General features: G+C 44.2%; 1 protein-coding gene across 1 annotated transcript in view; it reads left to right on the top strand.

The window, feature by feature from the left end:
* Positions 1-13,869, top strand: part of Hmg20a (high mobility group 20A) — a 75,990-nt gene extending 62,121 nt beyond the window's left edge. The window contains exons 7-10 of the mRNA XM_076925701.1: positions 4,432-4,507; positions 5,441-5,656; positions 7,184-7,326; positions 11,475-13,869. Of these exons, the coding sequence (XP_076781816.1) occupies positions 4,432-4,507; positions 5,441-5,656; positions 7,184-7,320 (429 nt within the window). The 3' untranslated portion in view covers positions 7,321-7,326; positions 11,475-13,869. The remainder of the gene's footprint in view (positions 1-4,431; positions 4,508-5,440; positions 5,657-7,183; positions 7,327-11,474) is intronic.
* The last annotated feature ends 2,243 nt before the right edge of the window (positions 13,870-16,112 follow it).

Below are 16,112 nucleotides of genomic sequence, written 5' to 3'. Positions count from 1 at the left end.
TCTCCCTTCCACACACATTGTTTTCTACATCATCCTGTTTCTTCCCTCAGAGTTGAAGTCCTCCTGCAAGCCCCATTAAGCTCTGTCTCCTCCGTAGCTGTTCTTACTTCTAGCTTGCTCTCACCTCCAAAATTACTGTCCGTCTCCTGTACAGTTAGCTCCGCTGGCCATTCTAGACTCTTCTAAGCACTTCCATTATTCACAATTCTGGATTATGTAAGATCTCCCTGAGAGAGCAGTGCTGATCTAGTTTCTCCCTTTCTACCCAGTGTCATGCCATCTGGCACAGTGCTCTTGCATGGAGGAGGGATTCTATAGGAATCCAGAGATGACTGGAAAGCAGTGGGAACTTAAACAAAATGGTTTCAAAGCTAGGAGATAGCTCAGTGGTGACGTGCTTACTGTGGAGGCACCAGGGCGTGAGTCCGGTCCCTAGCACCCGTCTGTATACAATAGCGCCTGCTTGCCATATTAGCACCAGGGAGGTGGAGATAGACTGGGTACTGGGGGCCTCCCAGCCTAGCCTATTTTGCAAGTTACAGTCTAAAGAGAGACTCCATCACAACAAACACAGTTAATGGCTAATTCTTAAGGATGACACCCAAGGTTGACCTCTGATACTCATATATGCTGTGGTATTTGGAATGTTTCAGCAGACACAAAGAGATTGTATCCTGTAAAATACCTAAAACATCATGGATTCTAAATACATACTTATTTCTCTTATAAGGAGTAACTGTGCTCCGTATAGAAAACAGATTTCTAATCTGTGCTGAAATACTAAAGCCTCAGACATTGACTCAACTGCCTCATTTCGCCAGTGAAGGAGTGACTTGCCTAGGGTAAGAGAATGTATTCAAGTTAAGTTAGAGGGGGCCTGGAAGGATGGCTCAGTAATAAAAAGCACTGGCTGCTCTTATAGAGGACCTAGGTTTAATTCCCAGCACCTACATGGTAGCTCACAGCTATCTGTGACTCCAGTAGCAGGAGACCTCTCTTCTGGCCTCTGCAGGCCCTAGGCACACACATAATGCATGGACATACATGCAAGCAAAAGACTCATACACATTAAAATAAATTAAATTTTAAAAAATTAAAAGTTGAGCTGGGCTTGGTGATCCATGCCTTTAGGCCCAGCACTCAGTAGCAAACGCAAGCGGATATGTGAATTTGAAGCCAGCCTGGTCTACAAAGGGGGTTCCAGGACAGCCAGGGCTGTTACATAGAGAAACCCTGTCTCAAAAAAACAAAGTAGATAGATACATAGATACAAAGATAGATAGGTAGGTAGATAGATGGGTAAACAGACAGACAGACAGACAGACAGACGAATAAAAAATAAAGTAAAAAAGTTAGATGCAGTAGAGTAGTTAAAACCTAAGTTTCCTGCATCTCAGTTAAGGACTAGAACAGCACATAGAGTAAAGTAGACGCTGTGGAGAGGAAACCTGCAGTGTCAGTTTGATGCTAGTGAAGACAGATTTTCTGGTTTCCATATAGTAAAGAAGCTGGTTTTATTTCCAAATTGACTGAAATTCCCTAAGTCATTGTTGGCTGGACAGGAGCAGCAAAGTACGTACAAGAGCTGACAAATGCTCCTGGAAGCTGTTCTGCTGAAGAGAAGGCGCTGCATCCTGGCTGATGATAATGAGAATGGTCCTCAAGTAAAAGGCACTTGAGAGGCGCACGGCATCCTCCTATGGCTCTGGCCCTGAGCCTTGCCCTAAATCACAGGCTGAAATAAATTGTGTTCAAAAAGCCCTCTGTTCTTTTCCCTGCCATACAGAATGGAAATCCAAAGTGGGGAGTACTCTTGTCTTCTCAGATCAAAAGCCAGCCCACTAGACAGGAGAGCCAGTAAGGTTTACTCTCTGGAAAGTGTCTTCATCGCATGTGAAGACTGAGTAAAACAATAATTTTGTTTCTCCTTTAATTTATGAAAAATGACAAAATGACACTCAGGCTGAACAAATTAGACCCTTTCAATGAGGAGGTAATGGAATCCTTATGATTTTAATCCCTTGAGCAATCCTTGGATCACTTAAGTATATCCCAGCCCCCAGGAGGAGCCTCTCTGTGCCGAGTAATGTACTCAGTAATGGCAGAGTGCTGGTGGTTTTTATTACCACTCTTCCTTTAAGCAGAAATTCTCCATTGCATTCAGAGACTGAACAGTTTCATTTAATTGCTTTAATGTTTCTTATTTTGTACTCTAAGAATCTGCACCAAGGGGCAGTATATATTGCACCTGGCTGTCACTAGCCTCTGCCCTTACATAATAAGTTGGGTTTGGACTGTTCTGACAAAGAATAGAATGGAATTACCATTCTGAAGAGAGTCAAGACCTTGAAAAAGGCTCTTTGTGCCATGGTAATAGGAGCCAAGCAACCCCTTATCATTCTGAATGGGAAATACCTGGCCATGGTGAGGTCACTGCAGCTAAATAGTAAATTGAACAAGGCAAGAGAGCTAACGTTACAAGGCTCTGTCCTAAGTCACTTATAGATTCAGGATTGGACCTAGTGTGTGCTGGGTATGCTGGGATTGTGTGGCCTGACTTTTCCTGTCACAACCAGGTGATAAAGCATAGAGTCAGCCTGCATCTACAGACAGCTACTAGAAATGCTAAGACCCCTGTCAGAACCAGTCTCTCTGGCCCATAAGTTAATTAGTTCTCATTGAAATCCACTAAGAGCTGTTTTGAGGGAGAGGTGTGCGTGTCAAAATGTGAAGCTTTAATAGTAATACTGCTGTTTCTTTTTAAAGTGTTCTAGGAAAGTTGCTTTCTTCCATTAGAAAAACAAAAAGATGTGCTAAAAATTAGGTGTTCTGAAATTAAATGTTTCTCAAATAAACATAATTTTTCAGATTGCCATCTGTTTTTTAGAGAGAAGATCTGACAAGTGCTGTGATTATGGGCGTGAAGCTTAGATTCCCTTCTCAGTAGGCAGTTCCTACAGCCGGTTCCTCCCTAGGCTAACAGCAATGGGAGACAGAAATCTGGCTCTCAGGTCTCCTTACAGCTGAACTGCGCAGCTCCTCTACTGGGCATCAAACCACTTGTTTTTTATTATTGTTGTTGTTATTATTGTTATTGTTATTGTTATTGTTACTGTTGTTCAAAGATAAAAGTTAGTGGTAATAAGTAGAAACATTTTTTTCTTTTGTGTGTGTGGGAGAGGGTGCAGGGGAAGGTCTCACTCTGTATCCCTGGCTGATCTGAAACTCATAGAGATCCGCCAGAACCACCGTAACTGGCAAAAGGATACATTGTATCCTTTATGTTATCCATTTTTATCTCTTATCTTTGTTTGTTTTGTTTTTGTTTTTTTTTGAGACAGGGTTTCTCTGTGTAGCCCTGGCTGTCCTGGAACTCACTCTGTAGACCAGGCTGACCTCGAACTCAGAAATCCGCCTGCCTCTGCCTCCCAAGTGCTGGGATCAAAGGCGTGTGCCACCACCGCCTAGCTTTATCTCTTATCTTAAACATGTTTCTATAGGACTGAATCTTAGGCGCTTTCTTTACTGCTTTCCTGTTGAGAGGTTTTGGAATCTTCAGATTCCACAACGGTTTCTCACTTTCTACTCTTCTCTTTATTTATGCAAGACTTTGAATACAAACACCTATAACTTCTATCCATTATACCTTCAACTTCAAATTCATTACAGAAATGGGAGCCAAAGAAAGTTGAAATATTGGCTCTGCTCTTAAGGCTCAAGCTTGGAAGTGTTTTACAGTAGTCTTTTGATACTTTTTATCTTAATGGTTCATGGGTGGATTAATTGGGACTTTGCTATTCTTTTCAATCTCACACAATCCTTAGATTTTTTTTTTTATTATTATTATTATTTGTAGAGCCTGGCTATTTCTAGCTTCTTGGGTTTATTTATTTTTCCTGTGTCTGAAGAAAAGTCTTCAAGAGCCCCAAAGATAAACTGCCCCCTGTAAACAGAGAAGTGGCAGCGGAATGCCATTAAGATTGCTCACTGGCAGCTCTCTGCTGAGAATTCTCATTCTCCACTCAGCAAATCTAGATCGCATACTCCTATCTCAGACAGTGCTTAAATGGGAAACCAGTAGGAACAACTGGAAATACCCCTTTTTTCAGTTCCTAACCCAGCCACGTTGACAACTCTCCACTGTTGACTATTCAAAGCTCAGGGCTAAGAAAAGGCTTCTGGTGTCTTCATTAGTGAAATGCATGTGGGCTTGGTTAAAGTCCTTCACTACCCAGCAGCCGTACACCTAAGAGGCCTAAGACTCAACTGCTTCAGCTCTGTGACATTCCATTCTAATGAGGTGAATACCTTCCCCTCCCAGGCTCTCCTGGTCTGACTCCTGCTCACAGCTTTCTCTAAGGAAGACATGATCCCAGTGTCTTGGGCACTAGTATTTATCTTCTAAAAACTAACTCTCTTCTTGATTCATAGAAAGAAACAGAGGTAAAGGAGCGCTCTGTTTTTGACATCCCTATATTTACCGAAGAGTTCCTGAACCACAGCAAAGGTGATTACTGCTGTATTTTTTTGTGTTCCTTGTGTCTTTGACAGGGGATTTAGTTTTCAGGAGTGCATTGCTCAGAAGCACTGGCCGGTAGCCCTCCTTAGGGCTGGAGAAGACTTTGCTGCAAAGAGCGGTTGTTATTTTACCCTGTGACCAGGAAGAAAGCAAGGGCAATGCAGCCAAAGGTTCTTTGGTCTCCGGATCAAAAGAAGTAAATATAAATCACTAATGCCATGGCTTTTTGATAGGTAGCCTAGAACCCTCTGTACAGATGTGAGTTTACATGGGAGTCCAGAATACAAAGTGAGAAACTGCCAAGTTCAGAGGCCTGGAGAGATGGCTTAGTGGTTAAGAGCACTGGCACCTTTTCCAGAGGCTGCAGGTTCCATTCCCAGCATCCACATGGCAATTTGTAATTCCAGTTCCATGGAATTTAATGCACTTATCCTGGTCTCTGTGGGCGCCAGGCATGTATGCCGTACATAGATACACATACAGACAAAATACCCATACACATAAAAATAAATAAATCTTTAAAAATAGAAAAAGAAAAGAAATTACACATTGTTCCCATTACCGAACAGATAGGTAACCCCAGCCATGCCGGTCCTCCGGATACTAGCCCTGGGTAGCTAGCACTTCAGGCTTCTCACTGCAGGATTTTAAAAAGCAAAATCTAACCGAATGGTGGAAATTACCACTGTTTGTTACAGTCTTGTGTATAGAATGTGTTGCTTTAAGAATTAAAATAGCTCCGGGGAGCCAGGCGTGTGGTTATTGAAATTGCTATCTGGAGTGTCAGAAAGAGACTTGGGAGATGAGGGAGAAGCTAATGAGAGATAGCTAAGCAGAACTTCGTAGAAGAGTCGCAGGGACTCGTCAGACGCTCCTTCTCTTATCATGCATTCTGGGGTGGGTTGGGCCATGTGTCCTCAGCTCGTGAGGCAGAGCTGCGCCAGCTTCGGAAATCCAACATGGAGTTTGAAGAAAGGAACGCAGCCCTGCAGAAGCATGTGGAGAGCATGCGCACAGCCGTGGAGAAGCTGGAGGTCGATGTGATCCAGGAGCGGAGCCGGAACACCGTCCTTCAGCAGCACCTGGAAACGCTGCGGCAGATGCTGACCAGCAGCTTTGCCAGCATGCCCTTACCTGGTAATGCCATCCTCTCTGCGCACTTAGTGCCAGGGAGAGTCGGGAGGACGGGCGGGGTGCTGTCTACCTTAGTATTAAGGCGCAAAAGCTGCAATGTCTCGCAAGAGGAAAGAGAAGGGGGGAAAAATCCTGTCAAGATTTTCAGTGCAGCCTGGTGTCGGTGGTACATACCTTCAATCCCAGCACTCGGGAGGCAGAGGCAGGAGGATATCTGAGTTTGAGACCAGCCTGGTCTACCTAGAGACCTCCATGACAGCCTGAGCTTCATAGAGAGATTCTCAGAAAACAAAACAAACTAGGCATGGTGGTACACACTTTTCATCTCAGCACTTGGGATGCAGAGGCAGGTGCTTCTCCATCAGTTTCCACACCGGCCTGAACTAGTTCCAGGATACCCAGGGCTGCAAAGTGAGACCCTGTCTCAAAAAAAAAAAAAAAAAAAAAAAAAAAAAAAAAAAAAGAAAAAGAAAAAAAAATTTTAATGAGACATATTATAGACTGTCTGTATTTGTGAAACTCATCCAGACTCCCACATTCACTGGTCACTTAGACCTTTGGCCACGTCTGTTTTCCCGCCACCTGGTCCTTCCTTACCATTAAACCTGATTTGCTACTCAGAACCACGTGGGTGGTCACGTGACAAAGCCTAAGGCGGAGAGCACTTTCTCTTAGCATGCCTGCCTTCTTTATGCTTTAATGGGAAGGAAAGCAACAGGAGCATTTCTTAGTGCGCTTTCATTTTGGTAATATTCAGAGCGAACTCCGGCAGTCTCGGACCTTTTGATACACAGCGCCTCATATAAGCTGTATTATATCGCCCATCTGTTTAGAGCAGTTGTTCTCAACCGTCCTAATGCTGCAGTCCTTTAATACGAACTCGTGTGGAGGTGACCCCCAACCATAAAATTACTTTGTTGCTATTTCATAACTGTAATTTTGCTACTGCTATGAAACGTAATGTAAACATCTGTGGTTTCTGATGGTCTTAGGTGACCCTGTGAAAGGGTCACTGAGTCCCTCCCCCAAAAGGGTTTGCTACCCACAGGTTGAGATCTGCTGATTTAGAGTGTGTGTTACCTGTCGTTGCTGCAATAAAACGGCATGACCAAAAGAGACTTGTATGGTTACAGAGGGCCCGTCATAGTGTGAAGTAGAGCAGCAAGTGGCAGGACAAGAGCAGGGAACATCTGCAACCAAAACCAGAGGCAGTGGGGCAAAGAGAGCGACTCGGGGCCTCCCCTTCCTGTGTCTTACCTCCTTGTCATGGCCTCCCACAGCACTGCCGTCCACCAGGGACCCCAAGTGCTGAAGTACATGAGCCTGTGGGGGAGCTTCTCATCCAGACCATCGCAGATATAAGGCTTAGCTTCCTGTCTTAGTCTAAAATTGTCTCCTAGGCAATTAAACTGTCTGTGGAGCAAACTACATTAGTATCATGATTTTTTTTATTTGCATGGATTTGTTAAATGTCATGTAGCTGAACTGCATGAGAAAGTTTTCTTACTGTGTCTTCTTCTCTCACTTCAGGAAGTGGAGAAATACCGACAGTGGACACCATTGACTCATACATGAACAGATTGCACAGTATAATTTTAGCTAATCCCCAAGACAACGAAAACTTCATAGCTACAGTCCGAGAGGTTGTGAACAGGCTTGATCGTTAAGCACTGGTGAGTGGTCACCCAGAGGATGCTTAGTGCCAGCCCCTCAGTCTTCAGACTGCTAAAACCTGGAGCTGCACTAAGTAACTGAGGTGGTAACTTCGATTCCTGCTCTGTAATTGCTAGAAGTCTTTCTCAGAGATATTAAAAACAGACTTGAGGTGGTTACTTAGACTTGTGTCAGCCTTGTTTAAGCAACATGATTTTTGTCGTTGGAACTCAGTTCTACTTTTGCCCCTTACTGGTTTCCAATGGGTCTTAAAGACTCTGTGGGAAAGTTTAAGGGAAATCACCCAAAAATTAGTTCTCAGAACAAAATAAATAGCATTCACCTGTTAATTTGTCTCTTAATATTTGATCCTATATAAGTAAGAAGTGTTCTTATTCACCGTTTGAATAGCAATGTGGCCATTGTATGCTAGATGCTCATATAAACTAAGCTTCAGTGAAGCAATTTATGTCTTAATTTTAAAAGGTTTAAAAAAAAAAAGCCAATCATAGTAGTGCATGCCCTTGTGAAGCTGAGGCAAGAAGACTGTGATCAAGACCAGCATGGGGCCAGCACCAGTAAGATTGTCTGACAGAGCAAACAAAAGGGTGTAGACAGGTAGCTTGGTTGGTAAGTGTTCCGAGGTGCTGTCCCAGAACCCACATAAAAACCAGCTGTGGTGATGCACCTTTAATTTCCTCACTGAGGAGGAGGAGAAGAAGATAGTGTCTCCTGGACCTTGCTGGCCAGTCAGCTTAGCCTAATTGGTGAGTTCCAGGCCAATGAAAGACCTTTCTCAAAAAAAAAAAAAAAATGAAGGTAATTGGCTCTTTAGAAATGACAGCCTTGGATGGGTAGCCACACAAACACTCACCCACATCCAACAAGACAAAGAGTAAAGCTGAGCCTGTAATCCCAGCATTTAGGAGATAAAGGCAGAAAAGTCACCACAGGTTCAAGGTCAACCTGATCTACATAGTGAACTCCAAGGCTAATATACCAAGACTCTATCTTTAAAAAAAAAAAAAAAAAAAAAAAAAAAAAAAAAAAGGTTTAAGAGGAGGTTAAGTGTGGTGGCTCATGCCTGTAATCCCAGCAGAGGCAGAATGATCTCTGTGAGTTCAAGGCCAGCCTGGTCTACAGAGTGAATTCCAGGACTGTCCAGGACTATATAGAGAGAACCTGTCTTTAAAATAAAATTAAAGAAGACTAAGGATATGACTCACCAGTTAAGAACATTTGCTGTTCTTCCAGAGGACCCAAGTTCAATTCCCAGCACCCACACATAGCATGCCGGTAACTCCAGTTCCAAGAGATCTCATGCCCTCACATGTATACCACACATGAACGAATGAATGAATGAAAAGGAAGGCAACAAGTGAGTAGCAGCAAGTGTTAAAACATTCTTTGAGAGGCGATGGGCAGAAAGTACATTTCCAATAGAGAAGTACCCACAAAGACCTTTTGTTCCTAATGGCCAGTCATCAGATATTTCTTTTTAAGACAGCATCTCACTGTTTAGTCCTGGCCCAGGACGTACAATGTAAATCATGGTGGCCTCAAATTCTTAGAGATCCTCCTGCCTCTGCTTCCCAAACACTGGGATTAAAGGTGTCTTGTACTGCCACATCTGACCAGACAACATTCTCAAATGAAAGCAGAGTTTTTTCACTGTAATTCCCAGAGGTAGGGTAACATGCAGCCCTGCAGCCTGTTGGTCAAATTGTTTCTTACCTATAGACAGAAATCTGGGTAGAAATCTTAGAGTTGGGCCACATTAGTAATAAAGCCATGTATTAAAACACAAGTGATGGGCTGGAGAGATGACTAGTGGTTAAGAGCACTGGCTTCTGTTTCAGAGGACCCAGGTTGAATTCCTAGCTCCACATGGCACCTCACAACTGTCACTACTGTTCCAGGGGATCTTCCACCCTCACACAGATGTACATGCAGGCAGAACAACAATGCCCATGAAATAAAAACAAAATGCTCCCACACAAATGAGTAGCAGAATGCTCCTAAGGAGTAGTGTGTGTTTGAACCTCTGTCCTCCAAGGACAGGAGCACCCTCATTATATAACTGGGACTCTGCCTTGGTTCTGAGTCTGAGCAACACATTTGAGAACCCATAAAGCCCATGTCTCTCTCTCTAAAACGGCAGCATTTGCTAGAGGGACAAACATAGTCTTTATCCTACTTGGTTGAGCCTTTGGGTGGTAACCATACAAGACTCTGCATTAGTCTTTAGTTTGGCCATGCTTAAATGAGAACAAGATTATCGTCCTTGTAGCAAGCAGCCAGATGGGATGGTCTGTACTTCTAAGAGATGGCTGGACTCCCTAGAGAATGGAGATGTGGCATCAGTGCCGCCACTTATGAAGGGAACAGCTTGTAAATCCAGGCCTGGGATTCTCAGGAGCTCATCTTCCTTCTCACACAGTGTTTTCAATTAGCACTCTTGTAGGCTTAAAAAGAGAGAGCTGGGACACTCAGCATGGACGACTGTGAGAGAAATCAGTAATTGATAACATGGAGTCTCCTCACCTAAGGAGAGGGCAATGAATCCGAGGAGGAAGCCAAAAGTGGCTTTTCACTTTGAGCATATGCCAGTGAGACGCTCCTAAAGCTGTCTGCCATAAGGCCATAAACTGAGGTGGCTGCTCTCTGAAGAATCTTTGAAATACCTAGGCCATTACCAGTCTCCTTGATTTTTAACCAAAAGTATTTTGTCCTTGAAAAAAAAATGTCTGAAACTGTTCTATTAACACAAATCTTAGAATTTCCAATGCAGACATTACCAAGCCCCCACCCCCAGCTGTCACATGGAACAATTAGAAAGACTGTGATTAATACTAGCTTGGTCTCATTATACAAATATGTATGGACAGACAGCTAGGCCTGATGTCCCCAGCACTCATGATGCAATTAATTACTCTGACACCAGTTTGGCAAAGGCTGCATTCTACTGTCAGGAGCCAGTGACTGAAGGACTGAAGTGAAGCTCATAGACCACAAGTTTACAGGTCTTAGAGGAGCATATCAGAGCTGGGAAAGGCCTTTAGGTAGGGGTGTGTGTGTGCGCACGTGTGTGTGTGTGTGTGTGTGTGTGTGTGTGTGTGTGTGTTTTGTGTATATCCCAAAGAGATGAGATGCCAGGGCTTCTCATCTCTTTGAAGATGAGATTTGAAGATACCAGGGCTAAACATGATTGTGTAAACTGTCATTCAGGGGCCTCTGAAGCATAGCCCTAACGTGACAGGGTGGTAGTGGGGCTAAGGTACTCAAAGCTTACAGCAAAGCCTAAGGTAAATACAGTGACTATGGTCTCAGTGACTTTAGGCCAGCCGTTTTAAATTTATTTTTCTAGATACACAACAGAAGAATTACCCTAGCTGTTATCTTTCTGTGGCTAACTAGCATCTGGAGACATAAGAGAAACTAGGAAGGTATTTATGTTGAGACGTGATCAGCCGTGGCCATCAGAGTCCGAGTATTGCCCAGTTTCTCTTGAATCACAGAGTCTGGCTATTTGAAGATTAGAGATTATTCTTTTATGTATATTTATTACATTTTATTCATTGTATCCATCTTTCTGTCTTTGTCCATGGACATGGACATACCACAATATGGGTGTGGAAATTACAAAACAACTTCTGGGAATTGGGTCTCTTCTCTGTGGGTCCCAGAGACTGAACTCAAGTCACTAGGCCTGGCAGGCAACTTCCCTACCCACTGAACCATCTTGCTGGTCTGATGAGTATTTTTAATCAGTAAGAAAATGGTTGATAGCATACATAAACATGTTCCTGTACAAGCAGATATCCTCAGTTTTATCCTTAAGGAAAACTGGCTTTGCTTGGCCGTACGTCCTGTGGACTGAAGTGAGTTGATAACTTCCCTCATCAGATTTCTCTGTTCATTGCTTTTTGATGAGCAGCCACTGATTTCTTGGCTCTCTTGGATCCACGGCTAGAGCAGGACCATATTTCTTATTGAAATGTCTGTAGCATCTCACATTGCCTGCCTGCAGCTCTGTGGGGTCTTTATTTCTTATTTTCCCGTGTTATAACCCTCTCAAAACTCAAACAAAGCATTTTTAAATCCATAACCCTAACTCCTTCTGACTGGCAGTTACCTTTTTGGTGTTTGTTTGTTCTTCTCTCTATAGTCTACAGATCTTAGTGTTCCAAGATGTAGTGTGTGCACTTGTGCAGTGAGAAGCCGCCATGAACATTTGAACTGAGACCGGGCAGAGGACTACAGACCCCTCCCTGTGAAAGAATTGTCAGTACTCGAAATGCTTTCATCCCAGGAAGCTGTGTGAGGGAGCAACAGAGACAGATGCGTGCACTCTGTAGGAATGCCCTGTGTGCAGTTTTGAAAGTGTACAGTCCCTCATTCTCTTCAAAGTCTTCCTGGAGTCCTCTCATTTCCATTTCTGCTGAAGTGGATCTGCATACTTTCTTCTGACAACAGTGACCTGAGACTGACATTTCCTTCTCTCCACTGCAGAAAGGAAGATTTCTCATTGTTGCAATCCCACTCCAGTTTTCTTCCCCAGATGTCACTTTTTTAAATGCCTCTGGGGATGCTTTCCTTCACTCCCACCAAGTTACACATCTCCATTTTCTGACCTCTGGGTTTTGTTGCTCAGCGGGGCCTTGAAGGAGAATTCTCATTGGATGGACCCAATCTTCTCCATCACTGCCCTGCTGTGACTCCAAAGAAGGGAGCTTCTCGTTGACAGTGCCCTGTGGAGCCAGGCAGTGTTTCGTGCTGCCATGGTGCTCAGTGGGTGCCAGCCCCTCAGCAGGCTCTGTGATTGCTGCCCTGAAGGACAATGCCACCTCCTTCCTTCCTGGTCCTGCCTGCTGGTTTCTGAGCATTGCTCCCGCTCAGACATGGAATCCCAGCCACAGCAAGGCTGCCAGTCCCCATCTGTGGGCAGAGTCCCGTGGAGCACTTCTGCTGAGGAAAAGGTCATTGGTAAGAGGGAGGGGAAGGTAGTGCACATTTGGTGTTGGAAAGCAGCCCGACATTTGGCTAAGTGGAAACTGAGCAGTGCTGTCCTCGGTGCACAGGTCCATGCATTAAGATGATGGGAACTTCTTTGGAAGTCTCTTGAGCTCACAAAAAGGCACAGTGGAATCCGCTGTGTTTCGATTTCCTCTGTAGCCACCAATCTATGGAATCTATGTGGAAAAGACAGCTTCCTCCCCTCCCTCTCCTTACTAAGAAATTTTATTGTTGTTGTTTAACCACAAAAACAAACAGGTTCTGTTTCTTTCCTCAGGATTGGTTTTCGGTTTGGGGGTTGGGTTTGGGGTTAGGTTTTTGGGTTGGTTGTGGGCTGTGTTTTGGTTATAGATTTGGGGTTTGATTTGTTTTTTTATTTTTTTTTTAATGCTCTATAGCACAAGGATAGAGGTGGCAGCTGAGATCTCTGGAACCAAAGCAGAGCATGCTGGGCCCGTTATCTAGGCACTAGGCCACCAAAGGCAGGGGATGGAGTGTGCTCCCTCACAGTGTACCCACAAGCCAGAGCCCCATGCTGTGGCCGCACCACCCTGTCTTCTCTGCACTGCGCTCTCTCCGGTGTGCTCCGTTAGATTGTCCAAAGGGAACAGCAGCAGTAAGGGGAGCTGTGTGAGCACATGGAACTCCATGGACTGAAACCCACATACCGCTCACTTAGAGAGACCCCGTCACCACTCACTGCTGCACAGCCTGCCAGCTCTGCTGCCTTCTCTCTCGGTTCCCTGCCCTCATCTGCTGGTTTTGCTTCTTAGAGTGCTTGCCTGCTAAGCCCATGCTAGAACGCATTGTCTGTGGCAGAAGAACAGCCAAGCCAGTTCTGGGAGTCTGTCTGTCTTCAGCCAGATGCTTCCTGTTTTTCCTTCCTTCCTCCTCAGATTGCTGTTTCTCTGTATGCAGTTCCATGCGGCTCCCATAGTACTGATCTTAACGGCCAGATAAAGCTATGGCTTGGTCCAAAGATCACCATTCTCCTCTTTACAGATGTGATACCTCATCTCCTCTAGACACATTTACATAGCCAGAATTCAGGAGGATAGCAAGAGGATGGAATCCTTGTCACAGCAATAGCTTCCCGTAAATACTGCCCCTCTCTCCTGGCAGCTCCACACCTGCCCCAAGTGGCTGGGATTCAGTCAGGTTGTGTAGAGCTGGTCTGTTCCACCTTCGCTCACCCCATGCTCAACATGGAGGAGGAGGTCAGGTTGCAGCTGGCACAAGGGTTTATTCCCTGAAGGCTCATCGTTGATCCTGCACCTACAGGCTCTCCTCTAAAAGGAAGCAGTTACCAATTCAGTGTTACACATTCCATTCTTGCTTTTTGTTAAAACACAGGAGCAGCTGGGGAAGGGAGATGAGGAGCTTGTTACTGACAAGTTTTAGAAGACGAAATATTGTGTACATGTGTTTGGAACTGTTGCATTGCCAGGTTTCTGTATAAGTGTTTTGTAATTAAACTTTTGGATTTTTCTTTAAGAAGTTGATGTGCTTGCTTGACATTTGTCTCATTAAAACTTTTCTGTGTTGAATCCATGTGACCAGTTTTGCTTGCATTGTAACAAGAAAGTTCTGCTTCTGCTTTTTTCCTCTGGAAGATTTCGTCAGCTCTCCATTAATCAAGGCTGCTAGGCTTTTAGAGCAGTCACACGTTAATTGCTGATTCGAGATGTCTTTACCTGTTGACAGTGCAGCTCTGTCAACATTCCCTAGAACAATACTGTGACTTACACTTCCTTTCATACGATAATACTTACTCTGGAAGCAACTTGAAGGTTTTTAAGTCAGGGACTCTGAAGTCCCTTGTTAGTTGATCTTTTGACAGAAGAAATATGCTTAAATTTCTGCTTTTTAAAAATAACCACACTTACCAATCAAAATATTTTAAAAGCTTTGAAATCTTTAGGATGAGGCATCCTCGGCTTTCAGAGCCCACTCTCCTCCTGGGGGACAGGTGTGTGGGGCTGGGCAAGGATGCGTTGTGTCACCTCAGGCTTCCTCTTCTGACATCACAAGTGCCTTCACTTTGTTACAGTATAGTTAGAAGGCTAGAATTTGATGTTTTTTAAAAAAACACCGTACTTTGTGTCAAGAATCATCATGGTATCAGAGGCAAGACTGGGTTTGATTACATTTAACAAAAACCCAAATCAACTGTGGTTTAAATCAAAAGTGTATGTCTCTTTCATAAAACAGTATGGGAAAAAAAAAAAAAAAAGGCCTGTCCAAGATGGACACAGGTTCCTGTCTATACCACAGTGTAACATATCTTTCAAGGTCACCTTGTGTTTCAACATAGCTTCTTGGCCATGGGCCATCCCTTTGAAATTCCTGGCAGCATTAGGAGGGGGGGGAGGACAAACGGGCAAGCCTGATTTTCTGGTCTTCCCTGGAAATCACACTCAGCACTTGCAGTCACCGTGGTGGGCTGTTAAAGAATCCTAGAAACATCGCTGTGTGGCCTTCACTGCTCAATTATAGAAGTTTCAGTAGGAGAGAGAGAGAGTTGAACGTGGAGTGGGCAGCAGAAGTTTTCCTATATTAATGAAGACTACATTGTTTCTCCTTGCTGAGTCACATTTTGAAAATAACCTCATATTTCTTAGAACAAAGCGATTTGAGTGTGAGTTGGCACTTCCCGTTCACGCCTTAGCGTCTTGCCCAGCTTCAGCAGCTGGTGGCCAGGCATGGTAAAAGTCAACAGGAGCGGGTGCCAACGCTTGTCCACATTGGGTGCTCTTACCTTGACTGCTCTTCAGTCAGATTAAACACCAGGATGATCGCTCCCTGAGGGTGGGGTGTTGAAGTACTGTTTGGTAGAAAAGTTATAACTGTTTCCTGCTTTGTGAAACAGTTTCCTGCCTAGCAACTAGGATTCCCAAGTCAGGGACTTTTTCTTTGAGTTGTTTATTTACCTTTGTCACAAAGCATGCACTCAGATTAAATACGTATAGATGGATACGTTAGGTCGAGCACCAGCTCATAAAACGGGTTGAAGAGTCAGAAGTCTCAGGTGAACGTGCTGTCTGCCCACTCAACTAGAAAGTGTTTGATGGGAATGTGTACTTCAGGGAGACTGGCCAGAAACAGGAATGTAAGTTCCTAAGAGGAACCTGGGGACGTAGGAGAGGCAGGGGAAATTCAGAGAGGCGGTGCACATTGTCAGAAGGGTTTTTGTGCATGATCTGAATGCTGGATTCGTGGGAAGCTGTGAGACTGAGAAGGGTGTTCTTCGTGCTCCCCAACACTGAAGAGCAGCTCCCCCATTTCACTTTAGGTTATTGTGTAGAGCTACAGAAGCATTTATAAGAAAGATACATTTCTAGGGCTGGAAAGGTCACTCGGTGGTTAAAAGCACTCACTGGCTGCTCTTCCACAAGGGGTTAGATTCCCAGAACCCATTTGGCAGCTCATAAACTGTAACTCCACTTCCAGGTGACCTGCCGCCCTATTCTGCCCTCCTCACAGGCATGCAGGTGGTGCACACACATGTAGGCAAAACACCTGTGCACATAATAAAAATTATCTGAAAGAATATTGGGAATCAACAGAAATGTATTTGAATAGCTCTGACGTGAAGCAGCTTGAATTAAGTTTCAAATGAGGAAATAATTTTGTGAGTGTGTGTGTGTGTGTGTGTGTGTGTGTGTCTGAGAGAGAGAGAGAGAGAGACAGAGAGAGACAGAGAGAGACAGAGAGAGAGACAGAGAGAGAGAGACCAGAGGCCAAATACAGGGTCTTCCTCTACTACTTGATTGATTGATTGATTTGATTG

The sequence above is a fragment of the Arvicanthis niloticus genome, chromosome 26 (genome assembly GCF_011762505.2).
Source record: "Arvicanthis niloticus isolate mArvNil1 chromosome 26, mArvNil1.pat.X, whole genome shotgun sequence".
Lineage (NCBI taxonomy): Eukaryota > Metazoa > Chordata > Mammalia > Rodentia > Muridae > Arvicanthis > Arvicanthis niloticus.
This window is presented reverse-complemented; position numbering and strand designations above follow the sequence as displayed.